Consider the following 21,923-nt stretch of genomic DNA (forward strand, 5'->3'; position numbering starts at 1 on the left):
CAGGAACCAGGCTAGGCCTGTCAACCCCTCCCAAGCTCCTCCCATCAGGTGACTGGGACCCAGCAAGTCTTGAAGCTGACCACGTAGGAGAGGGAAGAGTTCCACTCTGGTCTGTCGGACTGGGAGGTGAAATCGGTCCTAGCAGACACCCTGCATCAGCCAGGCCCAGGCGTGCAACGCAGAAGAGTGTGGATTCAGAATTCCTAGAGAAGGAGCCACTTGGACTGTAAGAGGGCAGCCTTCCCTCCATCCCCACCCACCACCTCCAATTGGTGAAATCATCGTTAACTTCCAAGGTTCAATGCAGGGGTCACTCCTGTGAAGCCTCTTCCTCATCCCCCAGACCCCTCTTGTGGACTCGGGGAGCACCTTTGCAATATGTACCTCTTACAGCAGTCAGCCTTCTGCTTTGTCCTCTGGTGAGGAAGGCCACATAATGAATTACGTACTTCACAGTCTTCCCCAACAAACTAGGAACTCCTCCATAGCAGGGTACTGTTCAGGTTTTCCTTCACTCACTCATTCAGCCAATTAGTAATCATTGTTGGGGACCCACTACCCAATATCGTGGTGAAGAAGGCAGACCCAGATCCCTAACCTCGTTCATTTTGTACTCCCTGTAGCCCAGGCCCAGGGTCTAGCCCAAAGCCTGGCACAGTGGGGTTTAGGAACGACAATCCGTTGGAAAGCTGCCTTTGCATAGCAAGCACTGTTTTAACGTGTGTGCTCCAGATTTAAAAACATTTTCTCAAGATGTCTACAGTTTCCATGGCAGTCATTTGACTATACGAGGTATATTTTAAAAACATTTGGGGTGACTTCAGGGACCTGATAGAATATGGGGGTACAAAATTCCCAGACACGCTTAGTGCCCAGCACCTGGCTGAATAAAGCTGGTGAAAGGGCGCCCGGAGAGGCCCCGCAGGCCCCGCCTCCCGCCGGGCCCCGCCCCGGCCCCGCCCCCGCTCTCCATAGTTACGGCGCTGTGGAGGCGGCGGCCATCTTGGCGGCAGAGCGATGAGCGGGTCGAACCCGAAGGCGGTGGGTGCGGGGTCGACGGCTGGGGCCCGGGGGCTGGTGGCTGCCAAGGAAGAGAAGAAGAAGGCTGGCGGCGGCGTCCTGAACCGGCTCAAGGTGCGGCGGCAGGCGCCCCACCACGCCACAGACGACGGCATCGGGGCAGCGGTCACGGAGCAGGAGCTGCTGGCTCTGGACACCATCCGGCCCGAGCACGTCCTGCGCCTCAGTCGGGTCACCGAGAGTGAGTGCGGGGCCGCCCGCGCCCTCCCCTCGCGCCGGGACTCGGGCCCCTTGCAACTTGCAGCTCAGCCGGCCGCTCGCCGCTCGCCCGGCCCGGGGTCCACCCTGCCTCCCGCCCCTCTCCCGGCCGCCAGGCCGCGCTGTCCCCAGTGCCGTCGGGCCGGGCCTGCGCTCCCCACTGCCGCCTAGACAGGGTTGGGAAGGGGTTCCTCCTGAGCTTGTCTGGCCACACCGGGGTGCCCCTGGGGCGGCTGGCCGTCGGGCGGAGCCGCTCACCTTCTCAGCTGGACTTAAATGGGAGGGGGCCTCTTAGCCGACCCGGATCCCCCCGACCTTCTTCTGGAAACGCCCCCAGCCATCGGTGCGGTTCCCGCCCAGCCAGGCCGCCTCCCCCGGCTGCGCGCAGCTCCTGCAGCCCAGACCCTGCCTGCTTTCCCTGCGTTTCCCTCCGCTTGGCACCCTGCCCCTCTGGCCCCGGCGCTGCCCCTTTGTGGGCAGGTGGGCTCCTCCTTCCTCAGACACAGTGCCAGGGCGTTTCATGCGTATTTAAAACAGTGCCACACTTAAAGAAATAAAGTTTCGGTTTATGTACAAAATCTTAAACGCGAATCCTGCTTTTGACACTTGTTCGAGTGAATTAAGAATTACGTCAGGGTTTCAGAAATGCGCTTCTGGCATAAAATGCCATCATCCTACAGCTTTTCATTGATAGAAGGGAGGGTGGGAAGAAATATATTGCCCACTCCCCTGACCTGGATCTCTCCGTTTTTCTGTTTTCCTCCAAGCCAAGCCCTGACTTGAGGTCCCTTCTGTTATTTCCGCGCAAGAGTTTACAGGCACCTGGTTAGGCCCTGCTTCCCTGCCCATCGCCCCTGCTCTCCGGCAGCCTGACCCTTCGATACCAGCTCTCCCCCGATGGATCTGAGGCTGCGTAGTTCCTGGGGGAGCAGGTGGCTGCTCCAGTGATTTGGGGATGGGCGTCTGGGGGGCGGGGCTTGGTCCAGACTGTGTAAAAGGAAATTTCCATCTCCTAAAATAGTTTCAATTTGATTCTGGATATTTTGAGTCCCTATTTTTCATCACTGTGTGGGTTGAGACTGGCCTTTGCATACCTGGGTATATCTTTGGAAGGTCTTGCTATTATTATTCACTTTCATTGAAACATTGCAAAAAAGCTGCTTCTGTTCTAACACTGAAGGTACAGAAGTGCTCAGCACCGGGTCTTTGTAACCTCATGCTTTATCCTGGAATGAAGGGCGAACTAGGCCATTCTCATGCCTGGCCGTGCAGCATCCTTGGTAGGCACTCAGGGCCTGTGTAAGGAACTCGGGGTTGGTGCTCTGCAGCTTGCCGCAGGCCCACAGGTCGGAGCTTGGTGACCCTTGGATTTTGCTGCTCTCCTTAAAGTCTGTTCCCTTTCAGCAAGTTATTTATTTTTAAAGTTTTTATTTATTTTTAGGGGGAAAGGAGAGAGAGGAACATCGATGTGCTTCTGGCACGCCCCCAACTGGGGACCTGGCCAGCAACCCAGGCCTGTGGCCTGACTGGTAATCTAATGAGTGGCCTTTGGGTTTTCGAGATGACGCCCAACCCACTGAGGCACATCAGTCAGGGCAGCAAGTTATTTACTGAGCACTCGCTAAACGTGCAGAACCAATCTCAGCCTTTTCAGGAGTTACAGAGTAATCAGTAGTTCTCAGGTTTGCCATCTTACTGGAGAGACAGGTGGTAAAACATGAAACAACACAAGCAGGCGAGATAAGATAAAGTGCCAGAAGGAGGTGGAGAAGGTGCAGTCCGGAGTTACTGCTGAAAGAAATCAGTGAAATTATCCGTGACCGACAGATAACATTTGATTAGCTGCTCGGGTTGTTGTGAGCTTTACTTCACTTGGGCCTCATGTCCTCAGCACCGAATCTGTCCGGCCGCCTGTGCGGGTATGGCCCCCGACCTGACCCCTGATACCGTACAACTCCCAAGCTAAGAATGGTCCTTCCATTTTTAAATAGTTGGGGGGTAAAAGGAATATCTTGTCACACATGGGTATACAAAATTCATATAGCAGTGTCCATAAATAGTTTTATTAGAACAGAGCTATGCTCATTCATTTATGTTCTGTCTGGCTGCGTGTGCACTACAGTGACAGAATAGTTGTGACAGAGGCTGAGTGGCTGCAAAGCCTAAATTATTTATGATCCAGCCTATTACAGGAAATGTTTACTGATTTCTGCTTTGTGATACTTTGGCAAACAAGTGCTGTATTAGCCAGAAGATTAGCATAGGTATTTTTAAATGAATTTAAAAGAATTCTGTTCTTCTGTGACATCCAAGTGGATAGATCACGACTGGTTGGTAGGCCATTTTTGAGGTGTTCCCAAAGAAATCTTTTTTTATTCCTATTTCTAGAAGTGTATGATAATCTTTCATTCACACCACGTCCATGGCCCTTTTTTCTGTTTTCTTTTTCCCATGGTCTTTTTTTCTTTCTTGAATCCCCTAGTTCTCTTCACACACACTTTTGCTTATAACAAATTTTTGTATATATTTTAAGTGAATTGTATAAGAAAAAACCCTGAGTTTGCTTCAAGATTTGAGAAGTGAATGAATGGTAGTTTTGGAGAATTGTTTAATAGCACTGGTCTTTCTCACTCTCATTTTCAGATTATTTATGTAAACCCGAAGACAACATCTACAGTATTGATTTCACCCGCTTCAAAATTCGGGATTTGGAGACAGGGACAGTGCTTTTTGAGATTGCCAAACCTTGTGTTTCAGGTAGGCCTCTGTATTGTAACAGTCACAAGGCCTTTTGAATTTTTGTGTGCCAGTGCGTCCTGTGTCATGGCCTCGGTGTGTCCTACTTCCGTGACCGCTTCCTGAAGCCCGGCCTGCCAGCCTGCTGGTTGGAAGCTGTGTGGAGCGGCCGATGTTAGTGCTGGTGACTGGGTTCCACAGCTTTCTGTTTATACCCGCTCATGTAATCCTCAAACCTCTGGGGGGAGTTTTTATCTCCATTTTACACAAAGGAAACTGAGGCCCAGAATGTCCAAGTGACTTTCCTAAGGTCCTGTGCTCTTTCGTCTCACTTAGGAAAGGAATCCTTGAAATTAAACTGTAATGAGAGAAGCTCACCTGAGCCTTGAGTCTTGGGGACACTCTAGAAAGGTGATACTGAGGACTCCAGTCCAGACCACGAGGCAGTTTCACCTTTAAACAGTGTCTCGTATTTCCCAGTAAGTCCTGGTTTGGATTTTAATCTCCACCATCTTCTGGGTGAAGAGAGAGCCCAGGTCTGTGAACTCGTCCACTTGGGATTCCTTACACTAGCCTCGAATAGATGCTTCCTGTGCTTGTGATGCAGTTTCAAGGGCGATTCATTTCTGGCTGCTGGACCACAGTCTGAAGCACAACACTGGAGATTTAGCGCCCCCTGGAGTTAATCGTTAGAACACCAACACAGATAACCCGTCAGAGTATCGACCGTGGTCTATACTGACAAGTCTTTCTGCAAAGCTTTAATCGTCTGATTTGCTACCCAGAAAGAGCCTGTAAATTTGGTGAGGCCCAAGGCTTTCCTGAGAAGGTCTCAGCTCAGGTTAATTGCACAGTCAAGGTTAGAGCGCTGGTCTCCTCACCCCACCCAGTATTTATGCTGCCACCATCTAGTACTGACCAAGGCACGTAAAGGCTCAAGCTTGTGGGAGCTCTGTTTGGGAGGGTCAGGGCCAGCTAGTTTCCTGGGTCTGTGGCGTTCACATCCCTAAGCCACATGTCTTAGTTCTTAGGATGTTTCAGGGACGCTGGGACTACTTCATGTGTGTGGATTTGAATTAAACTGGGCTCAGAGTAGTCATTTCAGTACCAAACTGAACTGTATCAAGAATGTCAGCTTCAGATACTGTAAGTGTACTTTGCTTTTTAACCTGTCCAGTCTTTAGCTTTAAGGGTCTTGGTTCACTCAGAATATGCTTACACTGTCAGTACCCTCCCCAGCTGTACTTATTCTGAGAAGATCCGGTCTGATCTGGATCACGGGGTTGGAGCCAGGGCTCTAGAGCCTTTGGATATGAACCCTACTCAGGCTGGTTGCTCAGTTGCTCTTGGGCTTGTCACAGGCAGAGATGTTTGATGCTAAAAAACAAAACAAAATTCTTATGTTGTACCCATGTTCAGCCTGGATCTGGAGAAAATATCCTTGCTGGACACTGGATGGCTACTAGAGGGAACTATCTCTTTGTTCACATTAGAATGGTTTTCTGATTTGTTTTACAAGTATTTTATTTCCTGGGTTCAGGAATGGACTAGACCAGAGACCCATCGTTACCCTTGTGGACCCCCATTCAGGTCCTACACATTGGTCCACTGCCAGTCTGCCTCATCCTTTCCTAGGTTGGCGTTGGGCCTGGTGTGGCCTGGAATGGGCATTAGTCCAAGAAAGTGCAGGGCTTTAAGGCTGTAGGTGGTCAGTGTCTTCCATTTCAACAACAAAACGCTTTCTGGGGGTGTGTCTCTGCTGCCTGTCAGAAATTTTTGTGCTCCTGAAGGAGTCTTTTGACTAGTTTCAACTTTTGTAGGCTCATTCTTTTGGTTAGTGGTCAACAGGGCTTCGGTCAGATGGCCCTGGATTCAAATCTCTGTTCCTTGTTTGGAGGACTTCGGATGGGTTCCTGAACCTCTCTGGGCTGGAGCTTCCTGCTCTGTAAAATGGAGATAGCAGTAACATCTCACAGGGCAGTTGTGAGGGTTCTCGGTAGCGGTCAGCAGAGGCCTGGCACACAACCGGCGCAGCAGATACCGGCCATCCTGCCCTTGGTGTCAGTAATGTTAACGGATTGTGCTGTTTGGACTGGTGGTGCCGAGACGGTGCGCTCAAGCCTCTGTGTGCACTTTCAGACCAAGAGGAGGAGGAAGAGGAGGAAGGTGGAGATGTGGATATCAGTGCAGGACGTTTCGTCCGGTATCAGTTCACACCAGCATTTCTCCGGCTCCGGACCGTCGGGGCCACGTGAGTACCAGTGTTTCCTGAGGGGAGAGCATCTGCTTGTTTACAGAGACGAATGTTCTCAGTTGGGCTGGCTCTAGAAGGGAGGGGTCAGAGGAGGGCTCACAGAGATTTATTTTGCAGGGTGGAGTTCACTGTGGGAGACAAACCTGTGTCAAATTTCCGGATGATCGAACGGCACTATTTCCGGGAGCGCTTGCTGAAAAACTTTGACTTTGACTTTGGCTTCTGCATCCCCAGCAGCAGGAACACTTGTGAACATATCTATGAGTTTCCCCAGCTTTCAGAGGATGTCAGTACGTATCCCCTGACTTGTACAGCATTCTAGATTCTTGGGCTGGCAGGAACGCACTTTGAAATCCATCTGGTCCAGTGGCCTCATTGTGCAGAGGAGGGAAATAGTCACCTGATGCATCTCCAGTCATTTGACCTCAGGCTTCTCATTTCCTGCTGCTCCTGCCACTGCCTGTATGGGAGCATGGAAGGTTTTAATAATACAGGACATCCCTTTTAGGTGCCTGCTGTGGGAAAGGGAGTGGCTGAGGGAGATAAGAGGAGGCTCGGGACAGTCCCTGGGACTCTGATTAGATATCCACTGTTCGTCATGGTTTCCCTTTGTGTTCTGGAAATCTGTTTGACACTCTCACTTTTTCCTTAATCACAGCGAGACATGAACTGGTGGGCTAAATTAAACAGAATCATAGGTCTGGGGACCTCCTCTTGCTCGTTCTCTGCAAGTAGCAGGCTGATGAGATGAACTGCTAGAACAGAGCCAGCAGGAGATAGGGAGCTGTTCCAGGTCGTGGGGCAGGAGTAGCACGGGGAGCAGTGTCTTTGGAGGAGAAATCCTGCAGCTGTCCCGAGGAAGAGCTGGGACAGGCACCGAGAGAGCAGCTGAGGCCGGGGGAGGGGGAAGGGCAGGCTTTGTCTCTTTCTCTGACTTCGGTCTAGCTCTCAGGGTCACCTCCTCTGTTAGTAATTAGGGAAAATTGCTCCCGAACAGTGAGGATGTGAGTGGGATCTCTGTGTACAGTGGTGGAATTTAGTTGGTTGCAGGGAAGGATCTACGTTTACTGACTAGTTTTCTCAGAACCCTAAGGTCCTTAAAGTTATCATATTCTGACAACCAGGTACTCTACTTGTGTGGCAGTGCTGTTCCCGGGTAGCATGAGGGTGGCTCAGATGTGGGGCAGGGTGTTTATGACAGCATCAGATCTTGGTTTGAACCTGCTCTCTAAAATGGGCTGGAATCTGTAGATACTTGCAAGAAAACATTATGTACAGCATTTCAAGTTTACCCCAAGGCAATTTAACTTTTCCTCTTTAAACCAAATAAGCTAAAAGAGTATAGAGGTCAACATTCTGCATATAAACCAAATAACTTTGGCCTGGGTAGGTTCAAAGAAATTTAAACAATCAGTGTTACCTTTTTAGAGTTGTGGTGAAAAATAACATTTCCTCCAGAGGACTCAAAATAGCATGTAATAATTAACTCCAGACTGGTCAGAGGTAGTGACTGTTTAATGGTCTTTACTCTCCAGCATGGTTAAAGAGGTCTGGGCAATTGCCTGAACAAACAGAAGATCTTTTGCTGGGTCATTTCCAAGTTAATACCCTGCGCCATTTCTGGAAAAACCTCCTTGCCCTTTCTCCCGCACTCATGCTCACCTAGGGGTCCTTTGGTTCCAGGGTGCCCATGGGCACTGGCATCAGGAGGTGCCGCTTTTTCTCTCCGGACCAGCGTGTCTAGGGGATCAGACCAGAAGCACTGAGTAAATAAGTTGCTGTGGTCCATGTTGGCAAAAGGGAAAGCACATTCCCTGGGTGCTGACTCAGAATCCAGGCTGGGGATGACCAAGGGAGGGCCTGGCAGAGTTCATTGCATCTGTGTGTTTAAGTGAGTATCGTGTTCAGGTTTTTTTTTGTGTGTGTGTGTGTGTTTTTATTTGAGAGAGAGAGAGAAACATTGCTGTGTGTTCCACTTATTTATGAATTCGTTGGTTATTTCTTGTTTGTGCCCTGACCCGGGATCAAACCTGAAACCTTGGCATATAAGGACAATGCTATAACCAGACTGAGCTACCAGGCCAGGGCGTCACGTTCAGTTTTGAGGGCTTTGTGGTCCCCAGTTCTCTCCAGCTCTTAAGGGCTGGCTCCCTCTGTTATGACCTCATTCTGGGAGAGTGTACTCACATTTTCTGGAAGGACCAGCTTATGAATTTTAGAGGATATACTAAATTTTTCGCACCTTGCCCATGGGGCGGACTCACACACTAAGTCTTTGCTTTTTTCCTTTTCCTGACTTGCAGTTCGTCTGATGATTGAAAATCCCTACGAGACCCGTTCTGACAGCTTCTACTTTGTTGACAACAAGCTGATAATGCACAACAAGGCTGATTATGCCTATAACGGAGGCCAGTGACAGCTGTGGGACTGGACAGGGGAAGTGCTTTGCTGCGGCCCCAGGTCCTGGCACACAGAAGTGGTTACAGCTGCTGTGTGTCAACACACACCTGGGACCTGGCCCCAGGACGCCAAGGCTGGGGTGGCAGTTTCCTGTGCTCCAAGAGAGATGCCAAGCAGAGCTGTGTTTCCTTCCCCAGTATTCTTCCTTCCCTTTTTTCCCTGCCCCTTAGGTCACAGAGATACTATATAGTAAAGTAAAAGATTACGATAAGGTTCCTGGAATCCAGATAAAAAAGAAAGTTTATTTTCCTGTAGTCATCGTTGCCCACTGGTTGTCCTGACGAGCCTGGGTCTCTGTGCCTGGGTGAGGAGGCTCCGGCCGGCCGGCCTGCCTGCAGGTTTGTAGCTCTTCTGTCGGTTCCTGGATGCTGTGGGAAGCTGCAGGGTCAGCCTCTTCCAGGCATCTCCTCTTGTTCCTGGTGTTGCCATCAGCACAATCTGACCTCAGCCTGTGCAGAGCTGCAAACCAACTGGAAAGAAACTTGAAAGGGGGTGGAGGGGAGGCGTGGTGCCCAGAGGTGAAGCACTCGGGCTTGGTAAGGCTGCCCAAACTGAAAGGTCCATTTGGGGAGAAGCCTGCTTTTCTGTCTGACTTCCACGATCTCCGGCCTGTCCTCCTAGGGCTCCAGCAAGGTTTCAGCCCGGCAGTGCCTTCCTGTTCTCGCTCTGGAGGAGAGGTGAGCTTGCTCTGCCTCTCTTGGCTCCTAGCTTTTGAGCATCTTCTGAAATAGAATGTGTCAGTTTTGCTCTTGGAACAGTAGTATCTCTCAAGGCCAGAGCAGGCATCACTGTATTTTTTTTTCCATTGCCAGGCTTCCTTTTGGGAGGTTTTAGAAAACATCAGTGGTGTTCCCAGCTTGTGTGACGTGCAGTTAGACTTCTGATAGCACAGTTCAGGCTCTCGGGTGAATCTGGCTCATGTTGGGGCTGGTATAGTTATGAACCAGCAGCTGCTTAAAGGAGGCATTTGCTAGCATAGCCTGGAGGATTGGCTTTCGATGGGGTTTTGCCTCTAAAACTTTGTAGATTTCTTATTTAGGAGGACTTTTCTGTCTGTCTTTCTACTGAAGTAGTTTCTGGAACCATCCTGGCAGGTCAGATCTAAATAACACATATCTGATCCTTCAAACATTTTGGGTCTGAGGCCCTCAGCCTCTTGCACCCGTTCCATCAGAGATGTGTTCTCAGAGAAGCTTCCTTGCACAACCTACTACTTTTATCCTCAGGCCCTTACTGGATGAACTCTCACCTCCCTGTGGTTGTCTGACTGGTGGCTTTGGATGGTCAGCCCGAACGCCCTGAAGATTGTTGCTGTGGCCAGGATTTAGCATTGATAGGAAGGTATCAGTAGCTGTAGGAAGGTCCAGATATGTGGCAACAGTCACTGTCGCCATCAGAGTGACTGACAGGAGAGCTGTTTCCCGAAGTGCTTGAGAGGAAGGCCATGTGGGGCCAGGGATCAAAGAGCCAGCACTCCAGCACTTGGCCACAGCGCCCCTGTGTGCTCACTGACCAGTGGTGCTCCCAGTTTGGATTGAGAGTGTGAGTGCTCTTAAACCGTGGCCCAGGGCTTTGTGCCAGGCCAGAGTCAAATGCTGAGCCAGATGCTGATGGCTCTCTCACTGAGAGAGCCCTAGGTCAGCCCTGTGCGCAGGCACTGGGTCCACCCGGAGAGGGAGGGAAGACCCCGGGTACCCTGCAGGCCGGGGGAGCCTCAGAACTAGAGCCAACTGCAAACCCAGGTGCCTTACATGGGGCTCTGTCCCAGATGCTGCTGGGGAAGGCCGCCTCGCCCTCGTGCCCTCCCCCTGCAGGCAGACACCAGCACTGCTCCTGTCCTTCCTCATCGCGGCTCTAGCACATCGTTCCTGTCACGCCTCAGAATAACCCCTCTGCCTGTGACAGAAGCCCAGTCAGGAGCGTTTCTGCTCTTTGACATTTAGTTAGCAGCTAGGTTGTGGTTTCTGGAGCTGCCCAGAGCTCTGCTCAGTAGTGTGTCTCAGGGCAGACCGTGTCTTGTATACTCTGGGCTCTTACTAGCAGTGTTAGCTTTTGTGAGGAGGGGGACCAGCAGGGCAGAGGAGGCAGGTACTCTGGCTTGAATAGTGCTGTGTCCTCATCCCCATTAGCTTGCCTTAGTCTCACTGGAGACCATTTTGAGGCCAAGTGCTCAAACTGCCCAGCAGAACAGGGTTTTGCCGTCTTCTGCAACTGAAGGTGTGGTGTTCTGTACCTGAGACTCTGGATTCTTGTGTCTAGCTACTCAGGAAATCTTGAGAAGCATTACCACTTGGGGGGGTTAACCAGGGTGAGTTTGAAATTCAAGCTTCTGTACCTAAACTGGAGAGAGAATTGGAAGTCATGCTTTCTCTGAAAGTACCTAAGCCAACCAAAAGTTGAATCAAAACAGGAAGCCATGTTAGTAATGAATCAGGACTGTTGGTAGTCATTATTTTATGGGTGATACAATGGGAGGAAAAGACTCCCTGTTTGGGAGCCCACACTGGCATCTGAGAGGCAGCTCCTAGCGGGAACACATTCCAGCAGATGGTGGGCCCACCTGGTACCATGGGGCCTGCTGCCTGTACCCCTTCCTTTCCTGTTTTGCTCTTGCCCCTCTGCCTAGGAACCTCCTGGGAGAGAGGCTCCCTTTTCCTCTGAAGCCTTTGGGCTAAGATGCCCTCCTAGCTTCTCCAAAGACAATCCTGGTTTATTTTATTCTGCATTCAAAAGAATAAACAAGAACTAACAACATGTGTTAGCTCAGAGTTATCTTGCAGAGCAAGCAGTTTTCAGGGACATGTTGTATTACCTGAAGACAACCACCATCTTTGGGCCATCTGATTCCCAAATAAGGACAGTGATTGATTTGGGAATGTTGGGTCTAACCACAGACTGGTAATTCTTGAAATGGCAGTGACTGGAGAATCTTCAACTTCTTTAGTTGAAGTGGAACTCATTTGCGGACTGGATTTAATAGGCTGTGCCTAATGTGCAAACAGGGTGAGTCTTACGTTAGTGTGTTCTGCCACCCTGGTGGACTCCCACGGTACTTTTTTTTTTTTTTCCCCTCTGTAAAGTCGCTTTCTTCTGGTGGTCAGAAGGTCTGAGGAATGGGGACTGTTTGTTCTAAAAATCAGAGGCCAGACTCCCTGCCAGTGCATAAGGATTCCTGACACAGAGGGTGCTGCCGTGCCTGGTGTGGGAACTTAACCGTTGGACCATCACATTGCAGTCCATGTTATAGAACATCTTAGCCACAGGTGGCTTCACCCCTTGTTTCACACAGGATCATGTAAAGTCATTGAAGTTGTGAAAGTCTATTTTTTTTCCTATGTAAATCTATTTTTCAGAGAATATAAGAAACATCGATGACCTGTCCTTCCTCCTCTTTTCCCCTTCACCTAAGGTCCTCGTTCATATTTTATTTTATTTTTAAAATGTTTTTTTCTGTTTTTCTAATTGTTTTATAGCCAACAAATGAATCCAGAGAATGCCCTGTACAAACAATAAAGGTTCAAGATCAAGGCGTTCCTTTAAGCAAGGCTGAAGATTTTAGTCTCTGGGATTTAGGCTTCAATTCTTATTTTTGGATGGATCACTGGGTGTGTGGTATAGTCCACTTTTAACCAGATTTGCACAGAAGAATGGCCACTTGGCCCAGGTAGGAGCAGAAGAAGTGTTTGGTTTCGTGTGTTGCGTAACTACCGAGGTTCCTCCCCACAGTGCAGTGGAAGGTGGTGGTGTACTTGTCAAAAGCCTCCCCCTGCTCCCTCCCTCCCTGCACACCGTTTTTCAGATTATAAGAGAAAGTTTATTTAGAGTTACAGAGGTAGTACAGGTAAGCCCGTGGGGCTGTGCAGGCTCAGGAAACAGGTGTACAGATGATGTGTTGTGGAATTGGGCACCTGAGCCTGTATAATTTTGTTGTCCGGTGCTACCCAGTGAATTCAACAGAAAGGAGAAAGAGGCCAGTAGGAGAGCGGGAAGGGAAAGGCGGGGAGAGGGAGAGCGCTTCTCCAACTCCTCAGCGTGGGCCGCAGTATCCTCCCCTATATAGTATTTCTCCCACGCCTGTGTACCACATTCCAGAGTCCTGTTGCATCTCCTATGACGTTGCGGCATTTTTGATCGCCGTCTTTCGGTCACATCGTTACAGTGGAGTAGGGGCTGGCCCGTTGCAAAGGTCTCCTGGGGAGGGGCTGGCAAGGCTCAGCCCCAGCCGGCCATGGCACATCTGTCTCCCTCATTCCAGTTTTTGTTGTCTTTGTGTCCAGAGTAAACTAGGTGACTTATTTGTATAAAACATTATTTTGCCATAAGGGACAGAAATAAAAGACATTTTCACACTATGTAACCCTCTCTTGTCTCCTGACCGGGCCCCTTATGTTGCTGGGGGGGAAGCAGGTATGGGGTAAGGGGTGGCCTTTCTGTAAATAGTTTGATAATAGCTGGTTTTAAGGTGATTGGGGAATAGTGTTGGGCTTTGGGTTTAATATTTCTGCCTAATTTTGCTGGGGGCCTTTGAGAATTCCGAATTTATATACATATTTAAAAGTTAAGGTATGCTTTAACTATAGTAAAATTCATCTAGTTTAAGAGTACTGTTTGATGAGTGTTGACAAATATATAGTCTTATTACCCCCATCGCAATCATGATACAGGGCATTTCCGTCACCCCCAAAAGTTCCTTCAAACTCCTGGTGTTTGTGGCCAGTTCCCTCCTTCCACTTGAGCCCCTTGCAACCATTGTCTGACTTCTGTCTCTGTTGGAAAACATGAACACCTTTAATATGAAATGCATATCAATGTTTAAGGTCACAGGTAGGTCTATTTTATTTAAAAAAAATTTTTTTATCCTTACCTGAGGACATTTTCTTAATTACTTTTAGAGAGAGAAACATCAGTGTGAGAAAGAAGCATCAATTGGTTCCTCCCGTACACACCCAGATGAGAGAGCCTATACGTCCTAACCCAGGTCGCACGCACCTGGATCAGGGCTCAAACCCACAGCCTAGGTGTGTGCTCTGACAGAATCAAACCTGAAACCTGGTTTATAGGATGATGCCCTAACTTAAGTGAGCCACATCGGCCAGGGCAACAATTCAATTTTAAAATAAGTCTGGTTTAAATGGTCTGGGGTGCCTGTAGCAATTACTGGCCTCTGTCTGCAAACACCACTCACTTATTCCTCATCTTCTTTTTCCACATTTCCTCTCCCCAGGGCTAGTGGCCAGGTGGGGTGATGGAAAGGTGAAGAAGACTTCTGAGCATCTGCCAGACAGTCATTTGACTTTAAAGTACTGTGGACCAGAGGCTCTCTTTTAAATTTAAGCCTGTCTTTTTAAATGAAAGGTGACATTAAGGACTTTATCTTTTGATTGCTCTCTAAGAAGTAGAGCAAGTTCTTGCTAGAAGACCAAAAAAATTTTTTTTTAATAAAAAACAAATTTACTTCCCAGTTTTAGAGGCTGGGAAGTCCCAGATCAGGGCACCAGCAAATTTGGTGCTGCCTCGCTTCATCCTCACATGGGGGAAGGGCGGCAGATGACCATTTCTGGCATGTGGGTGAGTGCAGGGGACAGATGCCTGGCTGAGTTATGGGGGAAGAGAGGTATCTGGAGGGATGCGTGGGTGCCTGTGAGGGTGTGGAAGTCTGTCTCACGTGTGCCTAGGGAAAACCCTTGCCAGAGAGGTGAAATTGCCATAGTTTCTTGGGCAGGGTGAAGGCATCCTGAGGAGGACGCTGAGGACCAAATGCATGGCATTAGGGGGCAATGCTCCCTGCTCGCAAGGGACTCTGCCCTGCAATTGGGGGTGAGACGGATGGGACTAGAGTGACACAGGAAGTGGCAGTGCCACCCCACCTTCACAACATCCGAGGGAAAGAAATCGCCCTCCCAGCAACCCAAATCCTAAAGCCTAACCGTCGAACACCAGAGCAAGAGAAGACCCTTTGCCCCACTTGGAGTTCACTGACCACTGGGGGCCTCAATACGATTTCAAATGCTAAGTGTCACGAAGAAGTAAAACCAACCATGGGATGGAGAGTGTGTGGGAGAAACACCAGCCTCCTGGGGTCAGGGCAGGTCTTGGTGAGCGCGATCTGGATGAAGAGCGTTCCAGCAGAGGGAACAGTGATGACAAAGGCCCAGAGGCTCGAACCAGCGGGGTGTGTTAGCGAAACGCTGCCCTTGTGGCTGGAGCAAAGACAGCAAAGGAATGGCGGGCGTGAGGCGGGGTTATATAGAGTTCTTTAGGCCGCGGAATTGGGTTTTAGGATAGACAGGCCCACCGTCGAAGGGTTTTAAGACCGGATGAGGACCCAGCAGCCAAGGGCTGTGGCTGGCTGGTAGCCATGGGATCTCCAACTGCGTAGAGAGCAAGCGGGAGAGACGTTGACAGCTCAGGTCAGCATAATACCTGCAGCTGCCGCTCGCCTTTCCCATAATATCTCAGGAAAAGATTTAAAAGCAAACAAAATGAGGACCTACGTCCGAAACCTCACAGACGTGGGAGAGTGGTTGTCCCTCCACTAAGGGAGGCGGGGCGCGGGAGGAGCCGCGGCGGGTCCCGCCCCCAGGGCACGAGCGCGGCGGCCCCGCCCCCGAGGCCTGAGGGGCGGGGCCCGTGACCTACGACGGCCCGCCCCCCCGCCCCCCCCAAGCCGGAACCCGCCTGCGGCGGGAGTCTACGAGAAGCCGTGCACCTTCTTGGTCCTCCATGGCTGCCGCTGCGCTGCTTGCCCGGGCCTACGGCCCCATCCGCGGAGGTGAGTGCTTTCCGACTCCGTACAGTGGGGCCGCGGCTCCGGGCTGGCCGAGCAGGTGTGATTCCCGCAGCCGGGTCTTCCCTGCCGCAGGCCGGCGGGCGTCACTCGCTTTGCGAGCGCGCGTGGCCTTTGCCCCAGTTCGGTTGCACCTCGCGCCTGCGCGGCCCAGGCCCGGCAGTGACACCTGGCTCCTGCGCTGACTCCCACCCCCAGCCCAGTTCTCAAGGCTGCAGCTGCGTTTTCTGCCCGTTTCACCCCCAGTGGAGTTCAGGGTGCGCCCTTCCAGCGGAGCCAAGCCTGGGATTGAACCCACACTCTGCATTTGTGACCTTGGGCAAGATACACAGTCCCTGTCAGCCTCAATTGGCCCATGTGTAAAATGACCACAGTAATGTATTACTATTCTTACAGAGTTGTAAGGATGAAATCACAGGGTATGTAAAACAATACAGTACTCAGTAAATGTTACTTCTTTTCCCATCTTATCGTTTCTCTCCAGTGGGAGCTTCGGTGACACCCATGGCTAGGGCTTCCTTTGCCTGATCAGACCCAGTCACCCTGGGTGACAATAAAGGGAACCCTCATTGAGAGCTGTCGCTGCCAGGCCATGTGCTAAATGCTACAGTTAGTATCTTTGTAATCCTCCTATCCCCAGATACTCAGTACTGTTGTCCTGTGCCTTGAGCATTAGCGGAGGCTCAGTGAAGTTAAGACCCTTGCCTAAGGTCACAGAGCTGTGCTCTTAGTCTTGGCATTACACTAAAGATTGAGTAGGATAGTGTATGCAAAATGTCCAGCAAGCATTATAAAATTATTGTGGGGGTTCTCAACAGCAGCATTGTTGACCGACATTTGGGGCTGATAATTTTTTGTTGTGGGGACTATACTGTTTATTGTTAAGATGTTTAGCAGCATCCCTGGTCTCTCCACACCAATACAATTTGTCCATTCGGTTGTGACAACCAAAAGTGTCTTCACACGTCGCCTAATGGAGAACCAATGAATTAGCGGATCACTGTTATTATTATTATTATTGCACAAGACCTCTTGCATTCCCCTTCCGCTGACCCCCGCTCTTCTTGCTGGCAGCTCTCCGCCGTCAGTTACATACTATCTACCAGTCCGTGGAACTGCCCGAGACACACCAGATGCTGCGTCAGACGTGCCGGGACTTTGCCGAGAAGGAGCTGTTTCCCATCGCGGCTGAGGTGGACAAGGAACACCGCTTCCCAGCAGCTCAGGTGAGAGTAGCAACCTCAGCAGCCCATGATGGAGGTCTGCCCTCGGCTCCTGGACGAGTGGTGACAGTGACAGCCAGAGACACTGAGACTCCAGTCAAGGAACCCTAACGCAGGTGTAGGGACCCAGAACATGCTCTGGAAGTTTCCCTTGTCCAGAATGAGGTCTGTAGCAGGATTTAACTTCTGGAATAACAAGAATAATGGTGGATGGTGGATATGCTTACTATGTGCCAGGCATTGTGTCAGGAATAATATTCAAAATGTGAGCATGCGCGCCATGTGCTAGACACTGTTCTCAGTGCTTGGGAAGTGTTAGCTCAGCTGTTTCTCACAACACTCCTGTGAGATGAAGGGAGTATTATTATATACCCTGAGGTACAGTTGATGAAACTCAAATTGGTGAGAGGGCTAAATAATGTGCCCAAGGCCGTGGAGCCAATGAACTGTGGAGCTGGGGCTTGCACCCGTCCGTCTTCTGCCAGACTCTGAGATCCCTGTCAGTATTCTCCCTCCCATGCCACTGTGTTCTCCATTTGTGTCAGTCCACCTGTGACTATAGGCTTAAGATGTTCCTGCTGGCCCTGGCCTGGTAGCTCAGGTGGTTATAGCATTGTCCTGATATGCTAAGTTGCAGGATAATCCCCAGTCAGGCCACATGTGAGAATTAACCCATGAGCCCTGACTGGTGTAGCTCAGTGGGTTGGGAGTCATCCTGTAAACCAGAAGGTCACTGGTTCGATTCCTGGTCAGGGCACCTGCCTGGGTTGCAGGCATGTCCCTGTTGGAGGCATGCAAGAGACAACCAATAGATGTTTCTGTCGCCAACGCCAGCAGGAACATCTTAAACACCTTCTCCCTCCAGCCCTGCTCCTCAGAGGCAGTTGGCTTCTGTTATTTCTTCTTGAAGCTAGGTCGGTTCTGTCGGGGCCATATCTCTCAGGTGAAAAGCAGGCTTACAGAGGTTAAGGAATTTGTTCTAGGTCAGAAGGGGCAAAGCTGGGCCATGTACCGAGCTAGTTAAAATCCTGGAATCATTGCCCAGTTTCAGTCCCAGCTGCGTCACTTAGAAGCTCTGAGCTCCGTTTTCCTCACCTGTGATATGGGGGTGACTCAGGCTCGTTCTCATAGAGAGACTCAAATGGAAGAACACACACAAAGCCCTTATGCAGAGTTCGGCATATTATAGGCACTCGATGCTACACCCTTACTGTTATCGTTACTCCAAATCAGAAATCCCAAGCCTTGGGAATACAGCAGTGAGCAAAAACACACAGTCTGCCCTCATGGTCCAGGAGAAAAACCTTGATCAAAAGGAGCACAAGTAGTAGGTGACATTCCTGCTGCATAAGCACTGCAGAGAAGAGGCACAGGTGCAGCAAGAGTGTGCGGTGACTGGATTTGACTTAGTGAGGGCTGAGGTGGGTAATACCTAGTTGATAAAGGTCATTACCCACTGGGAACAGCATGTGCAAAGGCCCTGTGGTGGGGAAGGGGATATGTGTGGTATGCTTAAGGGACTGAAAGAAGATCGCTATGGTATGATGCTTCTTACCTTGGAGGCTTCTGAAGGCTTCCTCTGCCTTCTGCCAGCTCATTGGTTGTGGCTGCAGACAGAAGTGAGCCAGTGCGGAGTGTGGGGTCAGGACTGCTCGGGTGAATGGTGCTGTCACCATACCTCAGCTGAGGCTGGGTCTTCAGCATCTGGGCTCAGGAATCACGGGGTGGGTGGGTCGGGCCCAGGCACTGGCTCGGGCAGGAGGGTTTGGGGCTCTGAGGGTGGGCACTGGCTGCCAGCTGCCATTGCCGCGACCCCCTTCTCTGAGACCAGGTGAAGAAGATGGGTGCACTTGGGCTTCTGGCCATGGATGTGCCGGAGGAGCTGAGTGGTGCTGGCCTCGATTACCTGGCCTATGCCATCGCCATGGAGGAGATCAGCCGGGGCTGTGCCGCCACTGGAGTCATCATGAGTGTCAACAACGTGAGTCCCACTCCTGGACCTGCGGGCGGGCGGGCACTCAGCCCTGTGTCCCAACATCCAGACCATGGTTCCCGGCTTCTGACCTCCTCTGGCCTTGGTCCTTCGGGCTCTGGAGAGAACAGGCCTTGCCGTGGGTTCCACGGGTGGGCAGGCGTGCCTGGGCTTGAAGACCTTGGACCGCTGTCCTCTCTCCCCACAGTCCCTCTACTTGGGGCCCATCCTGAAATTTGGCTCCAAGGAGCAGAAGCAGAAGTGGATCACGCCTTTCACCAGCGGTGACAAAATCGGCTGCTTTGCCCTCAGTGAACCAGGTACCACCGTGGGACAACTGTGTCCCCGTCCCCTCAACTCAGAATCAGGGTGACAAAGTCAGACTGGAGCCGGACTGCCCCTGGGGGAGAGGCAGGAGCTAGGGCCTGTGCTGACCTGGGTGGTCAGCTCAGCTGAGCTGGGAGGGACACTTGGCCGGGAGCTGCCCAGCCGCTGCATGCCTCCCCGACCCTTGCTCTGAATGCTGCAGGAGCTGGTGTCGCCTCCGAGCTTCCTCTCAGACCTTGGCTCCTTGGAACCTGATGGTGCTCACAGCTGGGGGCTGAGGCTGGGTTCCCTGCTGAGCTGGCAGCAGGGCCCTAGGGTGGCAGGGAGTAGAGGTGGTCCTAAATTCTGAGTCTGCTTGTGGGGCAGGGAATGGCAGCGATGCGGGAGCCGCCTCCACCACTGCCCGGGAAGAGGGTGACTCGTGGGTCCTGAATGGCACCAAAGCCTGGATCACCAATTGCTGGGAGGCCTCAGCCACCGTGGTCTTTGCCAGCACCGACAGGTCCTTGTACAACAAGGTGGGGACCCCGGGGACAGGGCCACTGAGACTGAGCTGCAGTCATTTCCTAGTTTCTAGACCCAGATCTCCTTGGCCTGACGGAGCCGTTCCTGCTCTGAGGCACCCTGGGGCCCTCCCTGTTCCTCCCCTGCCCGCCCTGGCCTGGGGCTGGTGTCTGCGCCTGGCCTGAGTAGACAGCAGAGGGCGTCCTGAGGGAGCGGAGGGAAGGGCTGGGGTTTCTGTCTGTGTGGTTTGGTGAGGGGCCTGGCCTGGGGCAGCCTCTGGGAAAATCGCAGACTGCGTTTTCTGCTCTTTCAGGGCATCAGTGCCTTCCTGGTTCCCATGCCAACGCCTGGGCTCTCCTTGGGGAAGAAGGAGGACAAGCTGGGCATCCGGGCCTCATCCACGGCCAACCTCATCTTTGAGGACTGTCGAATACCCAAGGACAACCTGCTGGGGGCGCCGGGGATGGGCTTCAAGATAGCCATGGTGAGCCCGGCAGCGGGGGCAGCGCCCCGGGTTGGGGCCCTGGGGCCCAGCCGGCCAGCTGCTGACTGGGCGCTCCCCACAGCAAACCCTGGACATGGGCCGCATTGGCATCGCCTCCCAGGCTCTAGGCATCGCCCAGGCCGCCCTGGACTGTGCTGTGAACTATGCCGAGAGCCGCATGGCCTTCGGGGCGCCCCTCACCAAGCTCCAGGGCATCCAGGTAACAAGGTGGAGACCCCAGGAGCGTAACTGGGGCCCCGGCAGGAGGGAACGTGGGCAGACGAGGAGCTTTTACCTGCTGCCATGCTCACCTTTCCTCCCTCCTGTCCTTGGTGGGAGGGAAGGGCAACCAGTGAAGGTGGTCTGGGGCCTCCTCGTTGCAGTTCAAGCTGGCGGACATGGCCCTGGCCCTGGAGAGCGCCCGGCTGCTGACGTGGCGCGCTGCCATGTTGAAGGATAATAAGAAGCCTTTCACCAAGGTGCCTGGGAAGGGGTCTCCCCCGGCATTGGCCCTTTGCTGGGCTGAGGGGCTGAGGGAGAAGTCTGGGTGGGGTCCCAGTTCCTTGGGCCTGTGGGCCTATTGCTCCTGCTCAAAGGCCATGTGCTAGGGGCTCCCTGCAGGTAAAGCTTCTGACCCACTGTCCCCTGTGATTAGGAGGCAGCGATGGCCAAGCTGGCTGCGTCGGAGGCCGCAACTGCCATCAGCCACCAGGTGAGTGTCTCTGGCGCATGGATGTGGTGCCCAGGCGAGGCCCCAGGGCTGAGAAGTGTCAGCTGCCCCTCCCCCAGCCCGTCCCTTTGTGTGGCTGACCCTCCCCCTGTCATTCCCCGTGGTCAGGCGTCTTCTCCCCCCTGAGCCCCTGCTTTTCACCTTAGGCCATTCAGATCCTGGGCGGCATGGGCTACGTGACAGAGATGCCGGCCGAGCGGCACTACCGCGATGCCCGCATCACCGAGATCTACGAAGGCACCAGTGAGATCCAGAGGCTGGTCATCGCGGGGCACCTGCTCAGGAGCTACCGGAGCTGAGTCCGCGCGGGGCCAGCTGCTGCCGCACCCGCCGGCAAGGGAGCGGGAGCCACGCGGCCCTGCCCGTGACTCCCAGACACTGTGAGGGCAGGCCGCCTCGGCCCCAGCCCTTCTGGTGTGGCCCTCTGCCTGCCGGAGACCAAGGTGCTGGGAAGCAGGTCTCAGAGAAAGGCCGGGCGAGGGCTGTGACTGCGCCTGAGGGCCCCGTCCGCAGCTCCGTTTCTCGGCTTTGCTCTCCGCTCGCATCGGTGCCTTAGTTTCTTCATGCGGGGGGACGTGGTCTCCTGAAGGCAGGGCTGTGGGGAGGACGAAGTGACCACTTTGGGGCTCCCTAGTTCCCGTGGGCCCTGGTGCTCAGCAGGAGACCTGGTGGGCCTGGGTCTTGGCAGTGTCTGCTCTTTTCCCTGAGGTCAGGGGTCAGGAGGAGGAGGAGGAGGTGGGGGCAGGAATGGACAGGTCTCCAAGCAGCAGGAGTTGTGCCTGCTCCGGCCCCGGGTCTCTTGGGGAGGCTGTGGGGCTGCGTCAGTAGAAGCACCACGGAACTGTTCTTTGTAAAGTATAACTGTGTGCAGGTGGCTGGTCTGATTTGGGCTTTGGGACAGTTGTATGTGGGAACTGACTAAGTAATAAAGCATACCTGTCCCCTGAGCCTTGTGTCCTTGCCTGCGTGCTGCCGGGGAGGGAAGGGGGTCCTTTAGTGGGCTTCCTGATGTGCGTGCGTGCGTGTGTGTGTGTGTGTCTGTCCCCGACTGCAGCAGGAGGGGCTGTCTCTGCCCAGGGAGGGGCGTCTGTTGGAGGCAGGGTTGCCATAGGTCAGGCAAGTGAGGGGCTGGGTCCAGTGGGCCTGGGTGGGTGTCTAGGAGGGTGAG

The 21,923-nt window shown here is 52.5% G+C and overlaps 2 protein-coding genes and 1 non-coding gene across 3 annotated transcripts; all 3 read left to right on the forward strand.

Moving 5' to 3' along the window:
• The first annotated feature begins 991 nt into the window (after positions 1 to 991).
• Positions 992 to 8,982, forward strand: UNC119B (unc-119 lipid binding chaperone B). Its single transcript, XM_090291975.1, has 5 exons — positions 992 to 1,261; positions 3,922 to 4,035; positions 6,154 to 6,265; positions 6,386 to 6,558; positions 8,572 to 8,982. The coding sequence occupies exons 1-5, from the start codon at positions 1,018 to 1,020 to the stop codon at positions 8,682 to 8,684; spliced, it is 756 nt and encodes a 251-aa protein (XP_090148101.1). The 5' UTR covers positions 992 to 1,017; the 3' UTR covers positions 8,685 to 8,982.
• Positions 8,983 to 15,054: 6,072 nt separating this feature from the next.
• Positions 15,055 to 15,181, forward strand: LOC149996912 (small nucleolar RNA SNORA44). The gene has a single exon (XR_016507326.1). It is a non-coding gene; the product is annotated as a small nucleolar RNA SNORA44 (small nucleolar RNA).
• A 204-nt stretch (positions 15,182 to 15,385) lies between these two features.
• ACADS (acyl-CoA dehydrogenase short chain) lies at positions 15,386 to 21,702 on the forward strand. The gene is made up of 10 exons (XM_090292037.1): positions 15,386 to 15,500; positions 16,590 to 16,741; positions 18,570 to 18,719; positions 18,919 to 19,030; positions 19,404 to 19,555; positions 19,855 to 20,025; positions 20,108 to 20,245; positions 20,409 to 20,504; positions 20,681 to 20,737; positions 20,902 to 21,702. The coding sequence occupies exons 1-10, from the start codon at positions 15,452 to 15,454 to the stop codon at positions 21,052 to 21,054; spliced, it is 1,230 nt and encodes a 409-aa protein (XP_090148163.1). The 5' UTR covers positions 15,386 to 15,451; the 3' UTR covers positions 21,055 to 21,702.
• Positions 21,703 to 21,923: the final 221 nt, after the last annotated feature.

The sequence above is a fragment of the Furipterus horrens genome, unplaced genomic scaffold, assembly GCF_987537825.1.
Source record: "Furipterus horrens unplaced genomic scaffold, mFurHor1.1.pri manual_scaffold_11, whole genome shotgun sequence".
Lineage (NCBI taxonomy): Eukaryota > Metazoa > Chordata > Mammalia > Chiroptera > Furipteridae > Furipterus > Furipterus horrens.

Coding starts and splice junctions, on each gene's coding strand:
- UNC119B (XM_090291975.1), top strand. CDS start 1,018: ATGAGCGGGTCGAACCCGAAGGCGGTGGGTGCGGGGTCGACGGCTGGG. Junction 4,036..6,153: donor TGCCAAACCTTGTGTTTCAG/GTAGGCCTCTGT, acceptor GTGCACTTTCAG/ACCAAGAGGAGGAGGAAGAG. Junction 6,559..8,571: donor CCAGCTTTCAGAGGATGTCA/GTACGTATCCCC, acceptor CCTGACTTGCAG/TTCGTCTGATGATTGAAAAT.
- ACADS (XM_090292037.1), top strand. CDS start 15,452: ATGGCTGCCGCTGCGCTGCTTGCCCGGGCCTACGGCCCCATCCGCGGA. Junction 15,501..16,589: donor CTACGGCCCCATCCGCGGAG/GTGAGTGCTTTC, acceptor TCTTGCTGGCAG/CTCTCCGCCGTCAGTTACAT. Junction 18,720..18,918: donor TCATCATGAGTGTCAACAAC/GTGAGTCCCACT, acceptor CTCTCCCCACAG/TCCCTCTACTTGGGGCCCAT.